Genomic DNA, 21,891 nt, shown 5'->3' on the forward strand with positions numbered 1-21,891 from the left:
GTGGCTTCTTCCTTGCTGAGCGGACTTTGAAGTTATGTCGATATAGGACTCGTTTTACTGTGGATATAGATACTTTTCTACCTGTTTTCTCCAGCATCTTCACAAGGTCCTTTGCTGTTGTTCTGGGATTGAGTTGCACTTTTCGCACCAAAGTACGTTCATCTCTAGGAGACAGAACGCGTCTCCTTCCTGAGTGGTATGAGGGCTGCGTGGTCCCGTGGTGTTTATACTTGCGTACTATTGTTTGTACAAATGAACGTGGTACCTTCAGGCATTTGGAAATAGCTCCCAAGGATGAACCAGACTTGTGGAGATCTATAATTTCTTTCTAGGGTCTTGGCTGATTTCTTTTGATTTTCCCATGATGTCACGCAAAGAGGCACTGAATTTGAAGGTGGGACTTGAAATACATCCACAGGTACACATCCAATTGACTCAAATGACGTCAATTAGCCTATCAGAAGCTTCTAAAGCCATGACATCATTTTCTGGAATTTTCCAAGCTGTTTAAAGGCACAGTCAACTTACTGTATGTAAACTTATGACCCACTGGAATTGTGATACAGTGAATTATAAGTGAAATAATCTGTCTGTAAACAATTGTTGGAAAAAATACCTGTGTCATGCACAAAGTAGAAATGTATGGAGTGGTTGAAAAATGAGTTTTATTGACTCCAACTTAAGTGTATGTAAACTTCTGACTTCAACTGTATATACAGTACCATGGCATTGTTGAAAACTCGTTTCTAATTGGCTTGAATTGCATTCTAGAGCATGCATTATTTAAGTGATAATGCCCTTGAAGCCGGTGTTTGGAGGATCTTCTTCAGGCAAAGGTCCTTTTTTCAGAACTTCCGCCTGACTGACGTGCCCAAAGTAAACTGCCTGTTACTCGGGCCCAGAAGCCAGGAAATGCAAATAATTGGTAGCATTGGATAGAAAACACTTTAGAGTTTGTAGAAATGATAAAATAATGTATTAGACTATAACACTATTGATATGGTCGACGAAAATCCAAAGAAAAACCAACCAGAATTGTATTTTTCTTTTGGGGTCCCAGGCTCTTATAATGGAAAGCTATGAGTCCTATGCAATTCCAGCTCCCAGTTTGCAATTCCTATGGCTTCCACTAGTTGTCAACAGTTTTTGTTCAAGGTTTCAGGCTTGTTTCTTCCAAAAAAAGGAAGAATTTGGAGTTTTGCTACAGAGTCACAGTGGAAAATCAATCTGTGGGTGCATGACAAAGAGGACGCGCACTTGCTAATTTTCCTTTTGTATTGAACATACTTCTTTCCATATAAAATATTATAGTTTGTTTACATTTTAGGGTACCTGAGGATTAAATAGAAACATAGTTTGACTTGTTTGAACAAAGTTTAGCGGTAGGTTTTTGGAATCCTTTGTCTGCATGTTGAATGAGTGGATTACTGAAATCGATGGCGCCAACTAAACAGACGTTTTGGGATATAAAGAAGGATTTTATCTAACAAAACAACCATTCATGTTGTAGCTGGGACCCTTGGGATTGTAGACAGAGGAAGATTTTCAAAAGTAAGTGATTATTTAATCGCTATTTGTGATTTTATGAAGCCTGTGCTGGTTGAAAAATATGTTGATGTGGGGCGCACATACAAATAAAGCCTATTGTAAATCGGACAATGCAGTTAGATTAACAAGAATTTAAGCTTTTAACTGATATAAGATACTTGTATGTTCATAATGTTTAATATTACGATTATTTATTTGAATTGCGCGCCCTCCAATTTCACCGGATGTTGTCGACAGGTGTCCCGCTGATGGGACCCTATCCCTATCGGCCCAAGACGAAGGCACTTTTATACAACGGGTTACCAACATATTAAAAAAATGATTGAAATATTTTAATGAAAAACAATAAAACTATTTCATCCTTCCACAAGATATAGTCCCGACACAAATCTAGGTTTGCTACCTAAGCCAGCTGATCGTTTGTTCTAACGGTTCGTTGCCAGACACGCAACCCAGTCGTTCAGTCTTTTTGTTCTGTATCTACAGATGTGACCCACTCATTGGTTTTCAATGTTCCGTTGCCATACTGGCTGGAAATGTTCTTATCCCTTGCTTGCTAGCTAGCCAACTATGGCTAACTTACAGTCACGTCAAGAAGTGCAGCCAGAATAAAAGCAAAGTAACTGCATTTGCATGTGTTTAAGATGTTTTATAGTGACATTTATTTGGATACATCCATAACAATGAGCGAACGAGACGCGATTTCGCCTGGCATAGAAAATGTGCTCACTCATCAGGACACTATTGTTCAGAGGAGCTAGCCAATAACACAGCTAACACAATCAATTCAAACTAAAGCTGGAAAGACAGCAAACTAGTTGCTCTTTGTTTCATTTGACTTTTTTTCAATTTCTTTGTATTTCGACTGGCTGAGAAACGCTGCCTGCATGTCTGTCTCATCCTGACTCGTTCATTACTATAGGACAACTGGAGATCGAATTTGAATATTGAAACAATGTTGCAAATCTCAGAGAGACAGACAGCAAGGTTTATACAATTCTACGCTGTTGAAAACTAAATGTTAGTCTATAAGAAATGTGAGATAATGTCAAGATGCTTTTTATAGTGGAGATCAAGTTTATAAATTGCTTGGCTGGGCTGATGAGACAGTGGATTGCGCAGTCAGATGGAACAGAGTAAATAGGCATTTTAACATCATAGATTTAGCCAGTGGTAACTTGTGTCGGCTGGAATGCGGTTTTAACCAATCCGCTAGCGCATTGTGGAACACACCTTCCCTGTCATTCATTATTTTCCAGAGAACACATAGCCCCTTGTTGATTATCCCTTAAATAATTAATGGCTGAGGAAACTGAATGGCGGTGGAGGAGATGGTTGCAATTTTAAGGGCTCCTAACCAACTGTGCTATTGTGTGTGTGTGTTTTTTGTGTGTTATTTGTAACTTATTTTGTGCATAATGTTTCTGCCATTGTCTCTTATGACCGAAAAGAGCTTCTGGATATCAGGACAGTGATTACCGACCTCGTACTGGACAAATATTTTTTCTTTAACGAGTCAGACGCAAAGGATTTACTTCAGACACCCAACAAGGCCAACATCCCCGTCATTCGCATGAGAAAGAGACGGAGATATCGGAGACATAGGTTGGGGGGCCTTGTAAGGATCCGACGGCGAGTGGATAATCTACCATCAGTCCTATTAGCCAATGTACAATCATTGGATAAGAAAATAGACAAGCTATGATCACAAATATCCTACCAACAAGACATTAAAAACTGTAGTATCTTATGTTTCACCGAGTCGTGGCTGAACGACGACATGGATAAAATACAGCTAGCGGGGTTTACGCTGCATCGGCAAGTTGAACAGCTGCCTCCGGTAAGACAAGGGGTGGCGGTCTGTGTATGTTTGTAAACAACAACTGGTGCTGTTGTTTATCTAATCTAATATTAAGGAAGTCTCAAGGTTTTGCTCACCTGAGGAAGAGTATCTCATGATAAGCTGTAGACCACACTATTAACCAAGATAGTTTTCATCTATATTTTTCGTAGCTGTCTATTTACTGCCACAACCGATGCTGGCACTAAGTCCTCACTCAATGAGCTAGATAAGGCAATAAAAAAAACAGGAAAATGCTCCTAGTGGCCAGGGACCTTAATGCAGGGAAACTTAAATCCGTTTTACCTCATTTCTACCAGCATGTTAAATCTGCAAATCCTAGACCACCTTTACTCCATACACAGAGATGCATACAAAGCTCTCCCTCGCCCTCCATTTGGCAAATCTGACCATAATTCTATACTCCTGTTTTCTGCTTACAAGCAAAAACTGAAGCAGGAAGCACCAGTGACTTGGTCAATAAAGAAGTAGTCAGATGACGCAGATGCTAAACTACAGGACTGTTTTGCTAGCACAGACTGGAATATGTTCCGTGATTCTTCCGATGGCATTGAGGAGTACACCACATCAGTCACTGGCTTCATCAATAAGTGCATCAATAACATTGTCTGCACAGTGACAGTACGTACATACCCCAACCAGAAGCCATGGATTACAGGCAACATCCGCACAAAGCTAAGGGGTAGAGCTGCCGCTTTCAAGGAGTGGGACTCTAACCCAGACGCTTCTAAGAAATCCTGATATGCCCTCAGAAGAACCATCAAACAGGCAAAGCATCAATACAGGACTAAGTTTGAATTGTACTACACTGGCTCCGTCGCTTGTCGGATGTTGCAGGGCTTGCAAACTATTACAGACTACAAAGGGAAGCACAGCCGCGAGCTGTCCAGTGATACGAGTCTACCAGACAAGCTAAATTACTTATATGCTCGCTTTGAGACAAGCAACACTGAAGCATGCATGAGAGCATCAGCTGTTCCGAATGACTATGTGATCACGCTCTCCGTAGCCGATGTGAGTAAAACCTTTAAACAGGTCAACATTCACAAGGCCGCAGGGCCAGACGGATTACCAGGACGTGTACTCCGAGCATGCGCTGACCAACTGGAAAGTGTCTTCACTGACATTTTCAACCTGTTCCTGAATGAGTCTGTAATGGCAACATGTTTTAAGCAGACCACCATAGTCCCTGTGCCCAAGAACACTAAGGTAACCTGCCTAAATGACAACCGACCCGTAGCACTCATGTCTGTAGCCATTAAGTGCTTTGAAAGGCTGGTCATGGCTCACATCAAAACCATTATCCCAGAAACCCTAGACCCACTCCAAATTGCATACCGCCCCAACAGATCCACAGATGATGCAATCTCTAATGCACTCCACACCTCCCTTTCCCACCTGGACAAAACAAATACCATCGTGAAAATGCTATTCATTCACTACAGCTCAGCATTCATCACCATAGTGCCCTCAAAGTTAATCACTAAGCTAAGGACCCTGGGACTAAACACCTACCTCTGCATCTGGATCTGGATTTACTGACGGGCCGTCCCCAGGTGGTAATAGTAGGTAACAACACATCTGCCACGCTGATCCTCAACACGGGGGCCCTTGAGATAGCCTATAGGGAGGAGGTCAGAGACCTGGCCGTGTGGTGCCAAGTTAACAACCTCTTGAGAGCTTCAATTTCCTTGGTACCCACATCACCAACAAACTATCATGATCCAAACACACCAAGACAGTCATGAAGAGGGCATGACAAAGCCTATTCCCCCTCAGGAGACTGAAAAGATTTGGCATTGGTCCTCAGATCCTCAAAAAGTTCTACAGCTGCACCATCGAGAGCATCTTCACTGGTTGCATCACTACTCAGCCTCCGACCGCAAGGCACTACGTAGGATAGTGCATACGGCCCAGTACATCACTGGGGCCAAGCTGCCTGCCATCCAGGACCTCTATACTAGGCGGTGTCAGAGGAAGGCCACCCTAAACATACAGTTGAAGTCGGAAGTGTACATACACTTAGGTTGGAGTCATTAAAACTCGTTTCTCAACCACTCCACAAATTTCTTGTTAACAAACTATAGTTTTGGCAAGTCGGTTAGGACATCTACTTTGTGCATGACACAAGTAATTTTTCCAACAATTGTTTACAGACAGATTATTTCACTTATAACTCACTGTATCACAATTCTAGTGGGTCAGAAGTTTACATACACTAAGTTGACTGTGCCTTTAAACAGCTTGGAAATTTCCAGAAAATTATGTCAAGGCTTTAGAAGCTTCTGATAGGCTAATTGACATAATTTGAGTCAATTGGAGGTGTACCTGTGGATGTATTTCAAGGCCTACCTTCAAACTCAGTGCCTCTTTGCTTGACATCATGGGAAAATCAAAAGAAATCAGCCAAGACCTCAGAAAAAAATTGTAGACCTCCACAAGTCTGGTTCATCCTTGGGAGCTATTTCCAAACGCCTGAAGGTACCACGTTCATTTGTACAAACAATAGTACACAAGTATAAACACCACGGGACCACGCAGCCATTATACCGCTTAGGAAGGAGACGCGTTATATTTCCTAGAGATTAACTTTGGTGCGAAAAGTGCAAATCAATCCAAGAACAACAGCAAAGGACCTTGTGAAGATGCTGGAGGAAACGGGTAGAAAAGTATCTATATCCACAGTAAAACGAGTCCTATATCGACATAAGCTGAAAGGCCGCTCAGCAAGGAAGAAGCCACTGCTCCAAATCCGCCATAAAAAAGCCAGACTCCGGTTTGCAACTGCACATGGGGACAAAGATTGTACTTTTTGGATAAATGTCCTCTGGTCTGATGAAACAAAAATAGAACTGTTTGGCCATAATGACCATTGTTATGTTTGGAGGAAAAAGGGGGAGGCTGGCAAGCCGAAGAACACCATCCCAACCGTGAAGCACGGGGGTGGCAGCAGGGACTGGTGCACTTCACAAAATAGATGGCATCATGAGGTAGGAAAAGGATGTGGATATATTGAAACAACATCTCAAGACATCAGTCAGGAAGTTAAAGCTTGGTTGCAAATGGGTCTTCCAAATGGACAATTACCCCAATCATACTTACAAAGTTGTGGCAAAATGGCTTAAGGACAACAAAGTCAAGGTATTGGAGTGGCCATCACAAAGCCCTGACCTTAATCCCATAGAAAATATGTGAGCAGAACTGAAAAAGCGTGTGCGAGCAAGGAGGCCTACAAACTTGACTCAGTTACATCAGCTCTGTCAGGAGGAATGGGCCAAAATTCACCCAACTTATTGTGGGAAGCTTGTGGAAGGCTACCCGAAACGTTTGACCCAAGTTTAACAATTTAAAGGCAATGCTACCAAATACTAATCGCGTGTATGTAAACTTCTGACCCACTGGGAATGTGGTGAAAGAAATAAAAGCAGAAATAAATCATTCTCTCTACTATTTTTCTGACATTTCACATTCTTATTTCAAAGTGGTGATCCTAACTGACCTAAGGCATGGAATTTTTACTAGGATTACAAGACTGAGTTGAAATGTATTTGGCTAAGGTGTATGTAAACTTCTGACTTCAACTGTAGACTGTTCTCTCTGCTACCGCATGGCAAGCAGTACCGGAGCGCCAAGTCTAGGTCCAAAAGGCTTCTTAACAGCTTCTACCCCCAAGCCATAAGACTCCTGAACAACCCCCCTGCACCCTCTTTTACGCTTCTGCTACTCTCTGGTTATTATCTATGCATAGTCACTTTAGTTCTACCTCATGTACATATTACCCCCTGTATATAGCCTGGCTACTGTTATTTTACTGCTGCTCTTTTATTTTTATTTCTTACTTTTCTATTTTCTACCTAACACTTATTTTTCTTAAAATTGCATTGTTGGTTAAAGGTCTTGTAAGTAAGCATTTCACTGTATTTGGCACATGTGACAAATACAATTTGATTTGATATGTGCTTGTTTTTGCTGTTCTCCAAATAGCATTTTAGAGTTTTTAAATAGTGTAGGAATGTAATAAATGAGCTTCAACTTCCAGAAAAGTCCTTGTAGTAAATGAGCTTCACCTTCCCAAAATTCCCAGTTCTGCCATGGCAGGGATAGACTATGTTATAGAGGCATTCATTGTGAAATATTACAGTATGATTAGTAATAATGCATCTATAAACACCTAATGTATGTATACTTCTATAAATACAGTTATTGATATTGTTTCGTACTTCTATAAATACAGTTATTGATATTGTTTTGCAATTTCTAATTGGCTATATCCAGATCATTTTAACCATCTCAAACTCAAACCCTCTATATAACGCACTGACCTGAGGCAGTGTCCATGATACAGGCAACAGAAATGAGGTCATCATTATACCTCCATGGGATTGGCTCACTTGGAGGGAATAGACAGTCTTCTAGTAAGGTTTAAAATAGAGCCAAGGTGATTCCCTACTGAATCAATCTGATACGCCTTAGCATTTCCACTGGGTTCACGTCATATAATTGGCATCATGACTTCTTTCTCAGCAGACCCACATTTCTGCTTGTGAAAATACTTGGACAGCTTTCATAATGATATTACAACAGTGACTCAAGAATACTCGGGTCACAAGTGCATCTGAACTAAAACAGGAAGCAGAAATGGACTGGCCATATGGCAGTTTGAGAAAATGCCAGATGGGCTGGTCAAACTTTAGCCCAGTGGTCCGGTCAAAAAAAAAAGTTTATGCAGAAGGACCATTATTTGGCTAATAATGGGGGTTTAAGGAAAAAAGGTTCTCACCAGTGACCCAAAGAAACTGTAACAGTTATCTAATTCATGCAGGGATTAAGGTGTGTTAGTGTGGTATGCCTTTTTCACTACACACTATCAACATATGCAGTAGCCTAATAACCCTAGTTCCTAAAGGCAGATGAGATGATACATAAAATATAAATAAAGGCAAAGCAGAGTAAATAGAGGAGGAAGAAGAAGAGGAGGTGGAGGAGACAGGAAGTGAGAATATTCCAGTCCGAGAGGGAAGAAGTAGATGAGTCAGGAGAAAAGGTGTGGCCAATCCAGGCCCCCTAATCCCAAATTATCTAGTTTAGCCCCCGTCTCCGCCTCTCGCTCTCAGATTAGACGTGTGGGCCAGAATCAAAATAAAGGCACCGTATGTCCCTCTGTCTCTCTGCAGACAGCTCCTCAACCAAGAACAAACTCTCAACATACACAGAACAAACACTCCTATCACAAACATATTATTTGCGGTGAGGAATTGTGTCGTGGACAGCTCACTGACCGTACCCATGGCTCTACTGAAGTCAGGCTGGCTCTGGAGACAGAGTGAGTACTGTACCTTCAATGTCTCTCGAATAATGTCATGTTGTAGTCTAACCTAGTGTCTACATGTTTTGGTCTTGGATACAGCCTTAGCCATTACAGGTACTATCTTTACCAAGTGTAGACCTCAACGGCTAAACAAAGCATAAGAAGTTGTGTGGGGCACTAGTATAAGAATGATATCAGCGCTATATAGTACACTTTGAAAGACAGGTTAAGTGGCGTGTGAGGTCTGTAGAAATCTTTTCTCCCGTCCGCAGTCCATGCCACTCGCTCCAAAAACTATTCTCCCATGTTCTTAAGACTGTTGATGCCATCAAGATCGATTGATTTGGATTTTTAAATAAGATCAGAATCATTCTAGAAGGTGAATGTTACGATTGTTATGAAATTCTAATCCTCGCTCTACTTGTGCAGCCTGGCCATAATCTAATGAGCGTTAGCGAATCAGTGACTCACACAGACAGGCCACAAGCCAACCACTGGGGATTCAACCGCCGGAGAAAAACAACAACGGATTTAGAGCTTCAACCATATAAATAAAAAAAATGGCTGTAGGTCTAGCCACTACAGAATCATTGACTAAAATGGGTATGTGCTGAATTGAGACAGAATCTGGCTGACGGTGCATTTCAGTTAATGTGAATAAATGAAATAGCTGGAACATTTCAATAGGTGGATAAATTAAGTAGAGCATTTCAGTTTATGTGGATAAACTAAATAAAAGTATACACAGTTGTCAAAGTCGACCTTACCGATTGGAAACTAGACATCATAAACTAACCCCAACTCTACTCCACTTCACACTCCATCTCCCACCCTCCCTCTCTCCTTTCCTCCCTCCCTCTCTTCCTTACTTACTTCTGTCAGCCTCTATCCTAAAACACTGGAAGCTGAATTGGTGTGACCTATGGATCGATGGAACCCTGGCCTTCTACAAGACGGACAGTAGGCGAGAATTTGAGCACCGAGTGGGCCTCAAGACCAGCTGTGTGAGCGTCAAGTCTGGCCTGGAGTGTGCAGGTGAAGAGGGAGTGTATGGAAAGATTGGGGTGTTCAACAGACAATGGATGCGTCCGAAATGGCAACCTATTCCCTGGGCTTATAGTGCACTACTTTTGACCAGAGTTTCTTGAGACATGCTGTATTCTTTATTACAGAAAGAACGTGGAGTCCAAATATCTTTATTGACCTACAAAAGATTTGTGCCTTTGATGTGGACCCAAATAAAGTATTGAAATATACAGTGTCCATATTAGACTGACACAACACCAGTTTATATTGAGGCTGTCCTAATATGGACACCCTAATAATGTGTGTGTAAGTGTGTGTAACCCTAGCTGTCTCTGTTGTTGTGCAGGTCTCTCTCCCCCAGAGAACCACCCCAGGGAAAACCTGGTGGTGGTGCAGCTTAGAGACAGTACCACAGTGATCCTGTGTGCCAACAGTGAGGACGAGGCACTGTGAGTCTATACCCTTTCTCTTTCCCCCACACACACACACACACACACACACACACACACACACACACACACACACACACACATACACGCACACACGCACACACACACGCACACGCACGCACACACACACACACACTCCCTCGGTTTTACAGCACACATTCTTTCTTTCTCTCTCACTCTCTCTCTAATTCTCCTTTCCTTTCTTTCTCATTTTCTCATTCTGTTTTTACAGAGCGTGGAAATTGACAATTCTAGAGGTGAGACGAGACCCAGTAAGTAACTCAGTATATTTCTACAACGTGCACCACTGAGTACTGTATCAATAAATCCCATATCCATATCATACAGCATATGATCAATGCTTATTGGGATGCTCAGAGGATATTCTTGTTTTATCCCTAGCCTTATCTTATCTTCTTATCCTTTCCAGTTTGTTTATGACCCGTATAACGACTCCTACCCGTCCGTCCCACTGGACAGCCACAACACCATCTACCTGGCTCCTGGATCAGGTAAGGACAACACACCCAAGCTCTGGGTCATATTCATTACTGCACACCGTAGCAAAATGTTTTGCAATAAAAAACAAAAAATTGCTTATCACAAGTTCAGGTAGTCCCTCCCTGTTTCAGTCTGTTTTCTTCCGTTTGGTGCCTAGTGAATACGACTGATGTTAGCAAGTAAGTGTGAATCTAGCAATCCTTTCCAAGACTCCCTGAAATCAGTTGTTGAGAAAACTATCCTGGTTATATCAAATCCGAAAATTCTGATAAAACACACTCAAATATTCACCTACGCTCCTGTATACAGTAGTACGCCATATATTCAGCATCCTGTCTCACCCTCCATCTCTCTCAGGTACCCACCACATACTGATCCAGAGAGACCCATACGATGGCATAGGAGAGCAGGTGGCACTGGGGCTACTGGCGGGCATGGCGGCAGGCGCTGCTATGCGCTCCTTTCTCTGGATGCCCTTCTTTTTCTGCTGATATAGAAGGCCTCTATAAGCAGGGAGGCACGGCTGGGAAACGCCCAGGCTCATATATGTAGGAGTGCTGCTGTAGGCGTCACTCCTAAAAGTCTTATATTCTTGTCATACTTGAGTAAAAGTAAAGATACCTTAATAGAAAAGGACTCAAGTAAAAGTGAAAGTCACCCAGGAAAAGTCTAAAAGTATTTGGTTTTAAATATATTTAAGTATCAAAATTAAAGTATAAATTATTTCAAATTCCTTATATTAAGCAAACTAGATGGCACAATTTAAAAAAAAAGTTTTATGGATAGCCAGGGGCACACTCCAAAAAATATATAGTAAAGTACAGGTACTCCAAAACACTACTTAAATAGTACTTTTTACTTAAGTACTTTAGAAAAAAAAAGTATCATGTATCATCATTTGTTGTACATTTGTCCTTAATGACATAGGCTAAATTCACACAGCACATTTAGTATGAATGTACAGTACCAGTCAAAAGCTTGGACACACCTACTCATTCCAGGTTTTTACTTTATTTTTACTATTTTCTACATTGTAGAATAATAGTGAAGACATCAAAACTATGAAATAACACAAATGGAATCTTGTAGTAATCAAAAAAGTGTTAAACAAATCAAAATATATTTTATATTTGAGATTCTTCAATGTAGCCACCCTTTGCCTTGATGACAGCTTTGAACACACTTGGCATTCTCTCAACTAGCTTCATGAGGTAGTCACCTGGAATGCATTTCAATTAACAAGTATGCCTTGTTAAAAGTTCATTTGTGTAATTTCATTCCTTCTTAATGCGTTTGAACCAATCAGTTGTGTTGTGACAAGGTAGGGGTGGTATCCAGATGGAAGCCCTATTTGGTAAAATACCAAGTCCATATTATGGCAAGAACAGCTCAAATAAACAAAGAGAAACAACAGTCCATCATTACTTTAAGACATGAAGGTCAGTCAATGGCGAAAAGTTTCTTCAAGTGCAATTGCAAAAACCATCAAGCGCTATGTTGAAACTGGCTCTCTCATGAGGACTGCCACAGGAAAGGAAGACCCAGAGTTACCTCTGCTGCAGAGGATACGTTCATTAGAGTTAACTGCACCTTAGATTGCAGCCCAAATAAATGCTTCACAGAGTTCAACTAACAGACACATCTCAACATCAACTGTTCAGAGAAGACTGCGAGAATCAGGCCTTCATGGTCGAATTGCTTAGAAGAAACCACTACTAAAGAACACCAATAAGAAGAAGAGATTTGCTTGGGCCAAGAAACACAAGCAATGGACATTAGACCGGTGGAAATCTGTCCTTTAGTCTGAATCCAAATTTGAGATTTTGGTTCCAACTGCCGTGTCTTTATGAGACACAGAGTAGGTGAACGGATGATCTCTGCATGTGTGGTTCCCATCGGGAAGTACAGAGGAGGAGGTGTGATGGTATCGGGGTGCTTGCTGGTGACACTGTCTGTGATTTATTTAGAATTCAAGGCCCACTTAACCAGCATGGCTACCACAGCATTCTGCAGTGATACGCCATCTTATCTGGTTTGTGCTTAGTGGGACTAACATTTGTTTTTCAACAGGACAATGACCCAAAACACACCTCCAGGCTGCGTAAGGGCTATTTGACCAAGAAGGAGAGTGATGGATTGCTGCATCAGATGACCTGGCCTCCACAATCACCTGACCTCAACCCAATTGAGATGGTTTGGGATGACTTGGACTGCAGAGCGAAGGGAAAGCAGTCAACAAGTGCTCAGCATATGTTGGAACTCCTTCAAGACTGTTGGAAAAGCATTCCTCATGAAGCTGGTTGAGAGAATGCCAGAAGTGTGCAAACGTGTCATCAAGGCAAAGGGTGGCTACTTTGAATTTTCAAAAATATTCAAAATATTTTGATTTATTAACACTTTTTTGGTTACTACTGTACATGATTCCATGTGTGCCATTTCATAGTTGTGATGTCTTCACTATTATTCCACAATGTAGAAAATAGTAAAAAAAGAAGGAAAAACCCTTGAATGAGTAGGTGTGTCCAAACTTTTGACTGGTACTCTATATGAAACGTATGCAACATATATGAAAAACATAAACGACCCGACCCGCATATTCAGCTGCTTGAGGTTTATGGCACCCCACAGAACCCTTGACTGCAAAATTTTTTTTACTTGAAACATCGAGATGCTGATTACATTTATTAACCTTAGATCCTGTACTTAATTTCAGGTACAGTTTTCCATTCACTATGTTTGAGTGCAATGCTGTTGTTACTTTCAAATTGAATAAAATAGTTTCAAAACCATGGCTATGAAAATGTCTATAAGATGACAGAATACTTACTTACATAATCGTAATTCCTATGTGGAATATAAGGCTTTCATGAGAGTGCATCACTGTTGCCTATATTCAGCCTGTCTGGTGATGGTGTTCCATTGCCCGACCACAGTCCTTCATCTCCTTGGCTTTTCCTCCATGTCTCTTTAGGGTAGCAACAGTTTATTTTGTGATATAAAGCATAGAGAAATATGTATCAAATACACTCCCCTACTTATATATTTGGACAGTAAGGTTAATTAAAAAGTTTAATTTGTCTCTATACTCCAGCATTTTGGACTTCAGATCAAATGTTTTATATGAAGCGACAGTACAGAATGTCACCTTTTATTTGAGGGTATTTTCATATATATCTGTTTTACAGTTTAGAAATGAATGCACTTTATGTATCTCGTCCCCCACATTTGAAGGTGTCATAAGTATTTGAACAAAGTGCATTAAATGTAGTCCAAAGTTTAGTATTTGGTCACATATTCCTAGCATGCAATGACTAAATCAAGCTTGTGACTCTACAAACTTGTTGGAAGCATTTGCATTTGGTTTTGGTTGTTTCGGATTATGTTGTGCCCAATAGAAATGTATAGTAAATAATGCATTGGGTGATTTTGGAGTCAATTTTATTGTAAATAAGAATAGAATATGTTTCTGAACACTTCTACATTAATGTGAATGCTACAATGATTACAGATAATCATGAATGACTAACGATGAGTGAGAAAGTTAAAGACTCAACAAAGATCATGCTCCCATCATTGTGTGATAGGAATATGGGGCCAAATACTAAACTTTTGACTAAATGTAATATACTATAAGTGAATTTCTCCAAATACTTACAGTATGACACCTTCAAATGGGGACTATATACATAAAATGCTTTCATTTCTACGGCAAAACAAATATGTAAGAAAATACCCTAAAATAAAAGGTGACATTTTGTACAGCAGCCATTGTATCTCATATCCAAAATGCTGGAGTATAGAGCCGAATTAAAAGGTTTAATTAAATAAATGTATAATTTATTAGACATCAGTTGTAGCCTACTCAATCTCCATTGATGTAGTTTTTCTCCAAAACAATATTCACATGATGGTGAACTTCAGAGAAGCAGAAGCAAACCATACCACTAGAGGGAGACAGAGCACATGAAACTAACATCTAAAGGTTTGCTCCTAGCAGAACTTTGCTTGCCGAAGCGAATGTCTGTGCCTCGCGTACTCCCCTAAAAGACCTTCACTTGAAATATTAGAAACAAGCGGCAATATCACTGTTTGTCCCTCTTGAGAAGCTGTAGCAGCAACATAGCCAGTATACACTTCCTCAAAATAGACTCAATTAATCTCAGATAACTCAAGAAATCTGTAAAGCATGTCGCATGCTGCCCAGTTGAAACAGTTTGCGCATATATTATGAAGACATTTTGTTCGTATACATTTTTTTTTTTTAAATAACTTGATAAATACTGCACCTCTTAGATGTAAAATTGGGTGACTAAGACTTCCTCAGCAAAAAACTCTACATTAATGACAGATTTCTTGACGTATCTTAGATTAATTTGACTATTTTGAGGAAGTGTATACTGGCTATGTTTTTGCTTCGGCTCTCAAGAGGGACAAACAGTAATATTTCCATGTTTTTTTTTCCTGAGGTCTTTTAAGGGAGTATGCTAGGGGCAAACCAAACCTCATATGCGGGCGCCTTTAGCCTAGATTCATTGGTAAAATTGATGGGAAATGACTGGGAACTGAATTCCGAAAAGTTACAATAAAAAAAAACTGAATTCAATTGCTTATTAAACTCTGCTTGTTCATGTGGTTTTTAGCATCGAGTCATAAATCAAGAGTCTGACCTTTCTACACCATGCCTTTCCACCATAACAAATAAACCATCCTACAAAATCAAGTGTTGTTTTTTGTTTGAATTAAATGTCAGTGGTTACAACTTCTTAATAACACTGTAATTCAGTGAACTGATTCATCACACACAACGGGAAGGCTGTTGTAAAGCAGACCTACAGTAAGGCAAATTAACAATCATTTACTTAATCTCTAAACGATTAAATTATATATTTTTTAATGAAGCTCTCAAATCAGCCATGATTAATCAACAAAACCTTAAATTATCCTTGATTTCCGCTTTAAATGTCCTTGAAACTCGCTTTGATGGTCAATGACACCAGTCTGTGCCTCTCTCCTTTTTTCTTAACCCTTTCCCAGATTGTGTGGTTGTTTTGAATATCTTGTATTTGCTTGATAAATTGTTAGCAAACTTTTATACACCAGCTGATGCCATATTGCATAATATATGCCTACCTACATGTTTTAGCCTACAAATAAATGTAGGCTGTTGCAGTGAAAGAGGAGACTGCCTCTTTGGCATAGCACATGCTGTTGGAAAAGCAGACAGATAAACTGTGGTTACTACCTTATTCTTTCTTTCACGTTTAATTGATTAAACACTTTAGGGTATTTCTTATTATATTACTTCACATTGATAGACAATTCACTAGAAATAAATGCAAATGGTCCTTTCAGGGAAAGATTCAATCAGAAAACGGTGTTTACAAAAATGAAACACGTTGCATTATGGGAGTAGAATGATTGACACGGCAGCCATTTTCCTGCTGGACGCCGTGTTCCCACCATTGTGTGAGAGATAGTAAATACTGAAACTGCCAGACAACCATAACATTTATTTCCTTGCGAAAAAACATTTATATTCACGTCAGGTAAGTGGCATATTTTAGCATGTTGTTTTGTCTAAAACACTTAACCACATTTTTATATAAGTTTTAGATTGGTTAAAATTCATTTTATTTCAAAATATCCTTCCATTCCGTCGGTGTAGAAATGGAAAAGCGACTGCCGCGATGCCAGAGGCTTTCTACTTCCATTGGCGGAAGCAGATATAAAATTCTGATCCAATTTCATGTATAGTTTTACTTCGCTTGTACGGTGTAAACAAGCATTCACCTACAACTCAAAGCAACTTTTTGGATAGCTACAGTTGTCTACTTTGATGTTTTAATACTCTTAGTCCTGATTTTTGCTTTGTTTTTATTAGATTTTTCAAAGTTTGTGTTCCGCTCTTTGCCAGTACATCGGTAGACTTATTCGATTGCCTCTCCATCTGCGGCCATAATCTTGCGGTTAGAGGCGGCACAATGGTTTGTGGACCCAGCCCTACGTTCTAAGTAGTGTATCTTGATTGGTCGACAGCGAGAAAATTGCCAACTGGATTGGATGTTTTTCGATAAGCGATCTGCATACTAGTTTGATTGGTTGGGCAGTATCCGAGTGTTCACGGGTAGGATACTGGCCCAGAGAAATAGATTTCCGTGACTGGCCCACTGTTGCTGTAGCATTGCAGCTGTACAGCAAAATAGAAAGTTGTCATGACAGAGTAGTATTCCAGATGGAACCATTTCAGTCATCATTTCTCCATAATAGCAACATACTAGTTAGTCTGATTATTCAGGCTGTAATACACAATTAATTGGTGTATACAGCCTGAGACATTTGTTTGCAAAATCATCTAAATATTCCTTATAAGCCAGAATGTTTAATTAAATTACATTTACGATTACTATACCGGTTGTACGTGTGGTTTGGCCTTTTGCTGCTCGAAATTTCAGACAAAATATCCACAGGAAAGTATTGTTTACCTGACTTTTTTAAGAGAGCTTGTAGGTACAGTGCATTCTGAAAGTATTCAGACCCCTTGACTTTTCCCACATTTTGTTACGTTACAGCCTTATTTTAAAATGGATTAAATAAATAAAAAGTCCTCATCAATCTACACACAATACCCCATAATGACAAAGCGAGAATAGGTTTTTAGACATTTTTGCAAATGTATTAGAAGAAAAAAAACAGATACCTTATTGACATAAGTATTCAGACCCTTTTCTATGAGACTCGAAATTAAGCTCAGGTGCATCCTGTTTGTATTGATAATCCTAAATTCAATTGATTGAACATGATTTGGAAAGGCACACACCTGTCAATATAAAGTCCCACAGTTGACAGTGCATGTCAGAGCAAAAACCAAGCCATGAGGTGAAGGAATTGTCTGTAGAGCGCCAAGACAGGATTGTGGCAAGGCAAGGCACAGATCTGGGGAAGGGTACCAAAAATGTCCAGCATTGAAGGTCCCCAAGAACACAGTGGCCTCCATCATTCTTAAATGGAAGAAGTTTGGAACCACCAAGACTTCCTAGAGCTGGCTCCCCAGCCAGGTTCAATATCCAAAATAAAATAAGATTCTCTGCTCTGAGGAAACCAAGATTGAACTCTTTGTCCTGAATGCCAAGCGTTGTGTCTGGAGGAAACCTTGCACCATCCTCACGGTGAAGCATGGTGTTGGCAGCATTATGCTGTGGGGATGTTTTTCCAGCGTCAGGGACTGGGAGACTAGTTAGGATCGAGGGAAAGATGAACGGAACAAAATGCAGAGAAATCCTTGATGAAAACCTGTTCCAGAGCGCTCAGGCCCTCGGACTGAGGCAACGGTTCACCTTCCAACAGGACAACGACCCTAAACACACAGCCAAGACAACGCAGGAGTGGCTACGGGATAAGCCTCTGAATGTCCTTGAGTGGACCAGCCAGAGCCCGGACTTGAATCCGATCGAACATCTCCGGAGAGACCTGAAAATAGCTGTACAGCAACCTGACAGAGCTTGAGAGGATCTGCGAAGAAGAATTTGAGAAACTCCCCAAATACAGGTGTGCCAAGCTTGTAGCGTCATTCCCAAGAAGACTCAAAGCTGTAATCGCTGCCAAAGGTGCTTCAACAAAGTACTGAGTAAAGAGTCTGAATACTTATGTAAATGTGATATTTCTGTTGTTACAAATTTGCAAAAATTCCTAAACATGTTTTTGCTTTGTCATTATGGGATATTGTGTGTAGATTGAAGGGGAGAAAAAAACAACTATTTAATCCAATTTAGAATAAGGCTGCAAAGTAACAAAATGTGGAAAAAGTCAAGGGGTTTGAGTACTTTCCGTATGCGCTGTATATTCATTTGGGACCTAGGTAAAGTTAGTTTTATATTGGATTTTTTCCCCATCAATAGCTATTGAAGCAAGCATGACATGACAAAGAAAATGGTATATTCTGAATCAGGAGAGGATGGAGAATGATATTTTTTATGTATTTTTATTCAATCTCCAATATAAAACAAACTGCTTAGGTGCTGAACTGAACCATATATCTACCAGCTCTCTAAAAAGTCAGGTAAACAATACTTTCCTGTGGATATTTTTTCTAATATTTTGAGTAGCAGAAGGACAAACCACACAGACAACTGGTACAGTAAGTTGAAATGTAATCTTTTTAACATTCTGGCTCGTAAGGAACATTTACAAGATTTTCCACACAGGCTGTATTAGGCTGTATATTCCAATTAATTGTATATTACAGTTTGATTAATCAGACTACTACATTTAACACTTTGAAACATTATATTTCAATATATTTGGAACTCACAGAATGTATCTAACAGAGCATTGTTGACACATATTCAACATGTTTCCAATGTGGTTTTTCCTGTCTTTCAAGTATAACTAACTCGTCATGGCTCGTACCAAGCAGACCGCCCGTAAATCCACTGGAGGAAAGGCTCCGCGTAAGCAGCTGGCCACCAAGGCTGCCCGCAAGAGTGCGCCGTCCACCGGTGGGGTCAAGAAGCCCCATCGTTACAGGTAAAGCATCGGTTCACCCCTAGAAATAAGTCTGTGTTCATTATGACATGTAGAGCTTGTGTGAAACCACAGAGGTGCTACCAATCCATATTGTTATGGAGATGACTTGACAATCCTGTAAGTCCCTTTGTGTGTCCGAAATGGCACCCTATTTCCTATATAGTGCACTACTTTTGACCAGGACCCATAGGAAATAGGGTGCCATTTCAGACGCAGACACTGTTTTCAATTAGCCGTTCAAACAAGCCTTATAACTAAGCAGTGACTGCTGGTAAACGGTCGTAACCACTCAGTTTTTACCATGGCCAGACACGACCAGGGCAGTAGCATTCAGCATGGGGATATGAGCAGTGGAGTACTATAGTAAAAGAGAAAAGCATATAATGACTTTTCCCCCTAGTCATACTGACAGTGTGTTGGTTCCAGGCCCGGTACTGTGGCCCTGCGTGAGATCCGTCGGTACCAGAAGTCCACTGAGCTGCTTATCCGCAAGCTGCCCTTCCAGCGCCTGGTGAGGGAGATTGCTCAGGACTTCAAGACCGACCTGCGCTTTCAGAGCGCCGCCATTGGAGCACTTCAGGTCAGTAGCTGTGTGTTTGTGAAACTCTATCCCTCCTAACCCAGATCCTTTCCTAATTGGCCTACTGCACACATCTGAAATTATTTTTTTTGTGCTGACCCACTGTTCACCATGCGTGTGTGTGTGTAAAAATCTTTCTGTCTGCAGGAGGCCAGCGAGGCATACCTGGTGGGTCTGTTTGAGGACACCAACCTGTGCGCCATCCATGCCAAGCGTGTCACCATCATGCCCAAAGACATCCAGCTGGCACGCCGCATCCGCGGAGAGCGTGCTTAGATGCCGTCCTTCTTTCTTTTCTCTCTTTAATGTTTCAGCTCTATTCTCTTTTTCTTTACCTCAAACTGTCCTCACCTTCACTCCCTCGTTCCCTCCGCCCTTCCATCTCACTCCTCAGCCCCCTCTCCCTGTATTCTTCTTGGTAGACTTTAGAGTAACGGTGATTATGATGAGATAGAAACGTGTTTGAAAAGTCTCGTCTCATAGTTTTTGTCTTCAGCAGATGCTTTAGGGTACCTTTTTTGTGCATGTAGTAGGTGTCGCTGATCAGACAAATACACATATATATACACACACACACACTTAGAACCATGCATCCTCAGCTCTCCTACAACAAAACTCCACTCTGATTGACCAGGGGAGATATCAGGCAAGTGTGTGTTTTGTGACAGGCGTTGGGTTTCTGCAACACTCTCACACACAGGTGTGCAGACCAGAGGGGTGTCGCCCTGGGGCTAGTCTGCTTAAGGGGAGTGGCAACTTCCACAGCAGGGTGCTACTTAAACTAACCCCAGGGCCTCTGCCCTGTCTGACCACCTCCCATTCTCACCCACTTCCTGCTCCATCCTCTACACCTGACCTGGGGTACTCTCCCCATGCGCCCTCCTGCCCACCACAGCCAGACCCCTTCCCCGCCTACTCCCCTGATCCCTATCCAGACCTTCCGCACTCTCCTGCCCCTCTAACTCGATGGTTGGGAGGTGGTTGTCTGGAACGCCGTTAGTCTGTTGGTGTGAGAACTCTGATCAGCCAAGCAAATTGTATTCAAAGGCAAACAAGTATCTCTTCTTGGTTACTTATTTTTTTTATTACTATTACTATCATTGTGGATATGGTGTCTTTAAAAAATATATATAATTCATACATATATTTTCTTTTTACAACTGCCAGAGATGTCAAAATAGGAATAAGAAAAAACTAAGTGATTGACGTTTTAAGACATGGGAAACTTGTTTTTACAGAATTATTTTTAAACCAATCAGGAAGAGCTCTGTTTCATAAGAGAGCTCCTGTTCCAAAGGCAGCCACACGGGGCCGATATATACCAGCCCCCTTCCTATTTTGTTTTTCTCACTATCAATCTGTCATTATCCATGATGCTACTCTCAATCTCTTTACCCGATCTCTGTCTCTTAAGATAAGCATTAGAGTTGTCACACCTGTATAAATTGACTTTGTAGTAGCAAGAGTTACTCTGCACGTTTGGGTTCTTTTCTGTTGCTCTCACTTCTCTAGCTCTGACCATAGAATCTATCCTTTTCCTCGAAATTTGTGATACACAATATAACCTCATGTTTGTTTTCTTATATTTTTTCAGATGTTTAAATAAGCTAATGTTTGTATTTTCCAAATTTCTCATATTATGGTGGTAATAAATAGATATACAAAATGGGTGTCTTTGTCCATTTCCTTTTCTACAAATGTTTCGCTCTTTACTTGTTGTTGCGTGCGTAGTCTGTAAGAGATGTAGGATTTTGATTGATGAAACATTCTGGTGAGGTACCCATTTGATTTGAAAGAATATGATTTATAAATGCAACTAGATTACCGATGGGCATCTTTTGATGGGGGTGGGGGCCATAAAAAATCTGAAGTCATGAGGGGCTGGGGTTTCTCACGTGTCTGTATACCCACATGTGCATCATGCAATTCTACTAAGTTTGCTATGGGGCGGAGAAGAAACAGCTCTTTTAGAGCTAATTTCCTGTGATTCTACACATTTTGCCATAAACTGGAGAGAGAAATGTTTGCAGTTTTTAATATGATATCTGAGTGAAACTGACGGGGCTCCCGAGTGGCGCAGCGGTCTAAGGCACTG

At 40.7% G+C, this 21,891-nt stretch overlaps 2 protein-coding genes across 2 annotated transcripts; both read left to right on the forward strand.

Moving 5' to 3' along the window:
* The first annotated feature begins 8,143 nt into the window (after window positions 1-8,143).
* Window positions 8,144-11,327, forward strand: LOC115148224 (pleckstrin homology domain-containing family B member 1). Its single transcript, XM_029690195.1, has 6 exons — window positions 8,144-8,732; window positions 9,600-9,752; window positions 10,090-10,192; window positions 10,425-10,464; window positions 10,623-10,704; window positions 11,051-11,327. Exons 1-6 carry the CDS (start codon window positions 8,696-8,698, stop codon window positions 11,182-11,184), a joined length of 549 nt encoding a protein of 182 aa, XP_029546055.1. The 5' UTR covers window positions 8,144-8,695; the 3' UTR covers window positions 11,185-11,327.
* Window positions 11,328-16,099: 4,772 nt separating this feature from the next.
* Window positions 16,100-21,466, forward strand: LOC115148637 (histone H3.3). Its single transcript, XM_029690710.1, has 4 exons — window positions 16,100-16,239; window positions 19,074-19,216; window positions 19,643-19,796; window positions 19,944-21,466. Exons 2-4 carry the CDS (start codon window positions 19,089-19,091, stop codon window positions 20,070-20,072), a joined length of 411 nt encoding a protein of 136 aa, XP_029546570.1. The 5' UTR covers window positions 16,100-16,239; window positions 19,074-19,088; the 3' UTR covers window positions 20,073-21,466.
* Window positions 21,467-21,891: the final 425 nt, after the last annotated feature.

This window comes from Salmo trutta, chromosome 15, assembly GCF_901001165.1.
Source record: "Salmo trutta chromosome 15, fSalTru1.1, whole genome shotgun sequence".
NCBI lineage: Eukaryota > Metazoa > Chordata > Actinopteri > Salmoniformes > Salmonidae > Salmo > Salmo trutta.